General features: G+C 40.6%; 1 protein-coding gene across 1 annotated transcript in view; it reads right to left on the reverse strand.

Moving 5' to 3' along the window:
- Nucleotides 1-6,500, reverse strand: part of LRRC6 (leucine rich repeat containing 6) — a 93,250-nt gene that overhangs the window by 7,366 nt on the left and 79,384 nt on the right. Inside the window, exon 10 of the mRNA XM_012647943.1 lies at nt 4,592-4,677. Within this exon, the coding sequence (XP_012503397.1) occupies nt 4,592-4,677 (86 nt within the window). The remainder of the gene's footprint in view (nt 1-4,591; nt 4,678-6,500) is intronic.

Genomic DNA, 6,500 nt, shown 5'->3' on the forward strand with positions numbered 1-6,500 from the left:
TGGGATTTTTTGATAGAGGCCAATCTCACTGGGGTTAGGTGAGATCTCATTGTGGTTTTGATTTGCATTTCTCTAATGTTTAGAGATGTTGAGAATTTTTTTTATGTTTGCTGGCCATTATCCTGTCTTCTTTTGAAAAGTTTCTGTTCATTTCCTTTGCCCATTTGTTGATGGGGTTGTTTAATTTTTTCTTGTTGATTTTTTTGAGTTCTAGATAGATTCTGGTTATCAGCCCGTTACCTGATGTGTAGAGAGCAAATATTTGATTCCTTCTATTAAAGAACATAAAGAAAGAACTTTTTCTGGTTATATGGTGGGCTAGCATATTTGGACCAAAGACTCCCACCTCCCACTGAAAACTTTCTTGAGATCATTAAAGAGCTAATAAGATCATAAGGAACTGTAAGGTCAGAATTCAGTAAAGGCAGGAACCCTGAAGGAGAAGCTGAGCCCTGAAGCCACCTTTGCCCTGAAGGCATTTGGTGGCCCTTGAAGTTGTGCTTTGGTCTAGTTGACCTTATGAAGTCTGAGGACAGAAGTCAAAGCCCTGAGCATACCAGGTGGGCAGTCTAACAAGACACTTCTTCAGTGTACCCTTCACTGTACAAGGGTACAGTGCCAAATGGCTTCTCCTGCATTAAGAGCGAATGAGAAGTAAACCCCCTCTTCCCACCTCCTGGGGAATTTGAGGAAAGCTGCCTCAGTGGGGCAGAGGAAGGCTGAGTTGTAACCACAAGCTGGAAAGTTTACAGAAGCTGCTGGTTACAAATCCTCAATCCTGAATTTAGATGACAGTGGTTCCAAATTGGCAGTGTTCTTCCCTGAAGCATATGCCAATGTTCTCTGGCCAAGTACCTCCCCAGCCTCTGAGAAGCCCCCAAACTATTTTCCAAAGCAATAAAGTGAGAAAGAGGTTCACTATGCTGGTTACCAACTTGTCTGAGTCCAGTAAAACAGAACACCCGCCACACACAAGTTGCATGAAGCAGGTTTATCACTTACGGACAGGCAGCAAAGGACAACAGAAACCTAGGGTTCATTGGGAGCTGGTCCCCCAAAGCTCAGAAAAGTTGCCCTGGGGGTGAATGAAGTCTCACTTGCACATGCCCCACTTGCACTGAAGCTGAGGGATCCCAGAAAGCAGCAGAGGCTGTTCTGGCCAGCTCCCCCTTATTTCAGAATGTTTCATTCCCAGCACATTCTACAGTTATTCTGAGAACTACAAGCAAGAAAGGGGAGAGAACTGGGTCAATGCAAGGTCACCCAGAGAACTTTCTCTGTGGAGCAGCTCACAGTAAAAAATAAGTACTCAAAGAAAGGGGGCATTTTGCAAGACAACCAGCAGAATTAACACCACAAATAGAAACATAAAACCTTCAGATATTGGAATACGAAAGCACGAATTATAAAATCACTACAATCACTATGCTTAAATAAATGTCTCAGACTTAATAGTAAAAGGCAGAAAGCGTTTGCTCTGGAATTGGCAATAAGACAAAGATGCCTGCGATTACTACTCTCTTCAATATTATACTGGAGCCTTTCCCTATGTAGTAAGGAATGAAAAAGAAATAAAGGGAATAAGAACTAGGAAGAAAGAAAGCTACCATTCTTTGTGGATATACAGAAAATCTAAAATCACCCACAGATAAATTAATAAAATAATAAGAGAGATTAGTAAAGTCACTGGGTACAAAGTCAAACACAAAAGTGAATTATCCAGTGGTGGCAAAACATTGTAAAAATACTAAATGCCACTGAACTGTACACTTTTAAATGATCAAAATAGTCAATTTGATGTAATGTGTAGTTTACTACAATAAAAAGTAAATTATAAATATGTATATTAGCAACAGAGAAAAAAATAAAATAATGCATTTATGATAGCATCAAAAACATCTCACACCAAAAAGTGAATACACTTATTAATAAATTTTCCATAACGGCCACACTCATGGAAAAATTAAAAAATTTTACAAAGAGACATCCAAAAAAGCTGAAAGAGATGCTAACACTATAGGGATTCTTCTCCCTAAGTTGATCTATATGGCTAATAAGATTCTAAATAAAATTCCAATACAGGTGTGTTGTTTGTGTGTATGTGTGTATAATACTTGCCAAGTTGATTCTAAAATATACATGGAAGTACAAAGGGCCAAGAATAGCCAACTCACTCTTCAGGAACAAAGTGAGAGGACTTCCTACCAGTTATAAAGACTCATAAGACTATAGAAATTAAGGAAGTGGAACAGAATAGAGTCTAGAAAGAGACCCACACATACAGACACCTGATCTATGCAGAGGTGGTCCTGGTGACCAATGCAGAATGGATTAACTTTTTAATAAGAGACACTGGGAGAATAAGGTCCCCACATTGGAAAAAATAAATTGCCTTAAACAAATACCAATTCCTGATAGATTTGATTTTCCATCCAATTATACCTAAATGTGAAAGGCAAAACTATAAAGCCTTATAACATAAAGGGCTACCTTCATGACCTCAGGGTAGGAAAGGACTTCAGAACAAGACAAAAAAAAGTATTAATCATAAAAAATTTAATGATTTTGATCATTTTTAAATCAAGATCTTCTGTCCATGAAGTAAGAAGGCAAGCCTTAACTTTTATAATCCTGATTCTATTACTTACCAATGTGGAAAAATCTGACCTCTCAATCTTAGTTAAGTGAGAAATAATAGTATTTATCTTGCAGTGTTATTTTTGAAGATAAAAGATAGATACAATACATAGCACCGTGTAGCATGGAGTCAACACTCAAGAAATCCCTTTGTGACATGGGACCACAGGAGGTCACCTAGTGTTACCCTCCTGTCCTGACAAACTAAACCCTATCCCATCTGCTGTTCCCCTCCATTTGCTGTCTCCACAGCATGAGAAAGGGGCCACTCCAGCCAAGAGAGGGTCAAGGGGCCCCCTGTGGCCGTCCCAGCATACTGCTACTGCAACTGCTGTCCTACTTTCCCTGAAACCAGCAACCCGTCTGACTTCTGTCCCATGTGCAGCTTTGCTGGGCAGCTGTTTGGCTAATGGGGTTGCCCAGCCAGAGGCTGAGATAACATGCACAGTAAAGTTTGTGAAGGATTAAGAAGCACCACAAACAATCTTGACACAGACATTTTAAGTGTGGTTGTGGGATGATCATATCTCAGTAATCAAAATGAAAAAGAAATCCTTCACAAACATACCACAGGAGAGACTCCAGTGAAGAATTGTGCTAAGCCATCTTGAATCCTCAAGTGTAATCACCATAATGATAGTTTTCCTGGGGTCTGAAAACCAGCTCCAAACTGTTTGCAATGATTTGGCTTCCCATCCCTGGGATTCCTCACAAATTAGATTCAGACTCTTTACATGTGTTGATGCTGCTGGGGGTTAATTATGACTGTGAATATTCATAATAGTCATAATACCCTTGAATCTTGTATCTGCAACAGAAATCACTAAGCTGGGAAATTTGAGAGCTGATTTCCAAGGTTAAAACTAGCACTTTTCAGTAGGAATTCAATTCCATACCTGTTGTTCAAACAAACCTCATATTTAAAAATCTGTACAAAACTTCAACAGTCGTCTTTGAATATACCAATGCCTGACTGCTTTATTATGCAATACATAAATATAGCTCTTATTCAGGTATTTTTACGATGATAATTCTAGCATATACATTTGTATCACAAAGATAGCTTGCCTTAGTTCAAAATAGATTTTACCATCTGGATGCTAAGAGTCTGGAAACCATGAGAAGTAAAAGGACAGTTGAAAGAACGGGGATCTCATTCTAGAGAAGAACTGATAAATGGGACAGCTTTGTGCAAAATACTTTAAGGGATGTCACTGCTTAAGGGAGATGGGCTTGGCTCTAAGGGTCTCCAGAGGCAGAGTCAGGACCTTGTCTTAGGAATCAGAGAGAGGCAGAGAAAGGCTTCCTCACGTTGGGGAATACTCAGGGATGGATATTCTCTTGAGAGGGTGGGGGTCCTGCTGGGAGAGGAATTTAAGCAAAAGCCAGCAATGACCAATAGTCAGGAGACTGACAAGAGGATGCAGGATGGGGGGCTTTTGGGTTCTTGGCGCCCTGGGAGTCTATGAAGTGACACGTGGATCACAAAAAAGAGGCAGTGAGAGCAACAGTGTGAGCAGGGCTCAGCAGAGTTGTCCCAACATGACAAGGCTACGTGGCCTTCAGGACACTCTAAATTTCTACATTTCTCCCGCCCTGTTTCCCCAGCTGGAAACTGAGCATAAAAATTGTGAGGATGAAATGTGCAAATATGGGTGAAGCACACAGAGTAGTGGCTGGCACAAAGCAAGCACTCAGTAAGTGTTAGCCGCCATTGGTGTTGACAGTACCAGTCTTCTCATCACAGGACGTGGGACCTGTATGCATACAGATTTGTTTTTCAAGGATCAGGAGTCTATTCAAATCAAGAGTCTAAGGTTTGGGGGAAAAAAACATTAACATTCATGATAGTAACCATTTAAATAACTGCTTCATTTTGGAAGCTGCATTCTAACCACAAATGACAATGAAGAGACCAATATAATACAGCTAAGGACAGAGTAGGGGGTGGTACCTTGAGCTTGTTTGTTCTCTGCCGCTGTCCAAGGTAGTTTTCATGGACTTGAATGTTTGTCGACCACCTGTGATTATTTCTTCTACCTAAAATAAGAACACAACACACACCAAGTGGTGTATTACTTTCCAATGTACCTTTAAGTATATATATATATATAATATACATATGTTTCAAAAGATGCTAAAATATTTTATTTTTTCTCTACGTATTTGATAAGGGAGTCAAACTTGAAGCCCCTCCCTATATGTGGTGTAGAGAAGGTTCATCACAAATTGTATGTGTTCACAAAAGTCTTGCAAAGCCACAAGCTATCCTACGATTGCCAAAGGCCAAGCAAACAGATATGGTGAATTAATTTATTCAACAAATACTATCTGAGAGCCAACAACATGCCAGACACTTTTTTGGGGTGTTGGGGATAAAGATGTGATTGAAACACTGCCTTGGAGGTGCTCCCAGTGAAATGTGCCACAGTGGAAAGTGCCTAGAGCTAGAAGGTCGAATCCCCATTCTCTCTGCTCACTGGGCCCTGGTTTCTTCCTCTGTAAAATGAAGGAATCAGCTTTTGATTTCAAAGCTTCCTTCTTGGTCTGAAAAATTCTGTAATTCTACTACCTTTAAACTAAATAAGGTAAGTGCTAAGGATGTTGAGGTCTCTATAAATAAAACATTCCATTCAACAAACATACTACAAAGATTATTCAGCACTGCCCCTCAGGAAGCTCCTAAGACATTAGAGTTGGGGGAGAAGAGAACCTGCTACTACTCATGAGACCCTGACTGTGTGCTTGGCACACACCTACCAATACCAGGTATTTTACATATTTTATTTAATCCCCCCATCTCCCAGCATTCCTATGAGACAGGGATTGCTCCTAGGGAGACAGAAGGAATTTTATAACTCTCTCCTCCTGTCCTTGGGTCCAGTGATCAAGACAGGTGCTTTTGTCCTTTCTTTCCAAAGAGGAGAATGACCAGGAGTGGGTGTCCATTCTTCTGGGGAATGACTCATTCACTGGCCACATCTCCCTGGTGGGCAGGGTCATTACTCTGAAGAGTGAGTGCCATCTGCCACCCTTTCTCTGTTCTGCCTGAGACTTGGTGTGTTGCATAGCTATAATCCAGATCCATGAAACTGACTAAGGAAAAGAACTAGGCTTGGATTTTGAGGGCCTATCATCAACCCAGTTCCCATCTGCTGGCTCAGGCAAGTATGCTGGAATCACAATCTGTATCTGAAAAGGGAGTTGGAAGCCCCAGGTTAGCCTCAACCCTAAGCCACCTTCTCTTATCCAAGCTTTACTAGATTTTTCCATGGGAGTGCTGGGGACTTAAAAAATTAATATGTGGGGCAATTTGTTTCCCATTTAACAAGGGATCCTTGGTTGTGTGCTCCACTGGCCAGAACCCAAAAGCCCAGCCCCTTGTTTATCATGTATATGCTTTAATTAATAAATGCTGAATGAACAAATGAAGAAATGAATCACAGTCTTAGGGAATGCAGCATCAAGCTCAGGGATGGGGTGAGTGATCTTATGGACGTCCACTCCTGGAAGGCAGTCCCTCTCCTATGACACCATAATGTGGTGGTGCAAGATCAGTTTTTTACATAGTGCAGTTGTATTATTTTCTATCCTATTTTATAAAAATGCAACATGTGTATGTATGTACGATTTAGTCCAGCTCCCTTTCACTGGAGACCATGAACACAGAAGTATATCTGTCTCTTCCCATAGGACTCACAGGAGGGCCTATGTGTGATGCAGAAAGATCTGCTTAAGCTCCACCCTTTTAATACAGGAACACTAGATTGGGGAAAAATAAAACCCTTAACATCACGAATGGCTTATGCAATGGTCAGACTTTTGCTGAGGCTCTAGAATAAAAAAAAAAAAAAAAAAAGAAC

Source organism: Propithecus coquereli, unplaced genomic scaffold, assembly GCF_000956105.1.
Source record: "Propithecus coquereli isolate 6110/MARCELLA unplaced genomic scaffold, Pcoq_1.0 Scaffold28, whole genome shotgun sequence".
In the NCBI taxonomy this organism is placed as follows: Eukaryota; Metazoa; Chordata; class Mammalia; order Primates; family Indriidae; genus Propithecus; species Propithecus coquereli.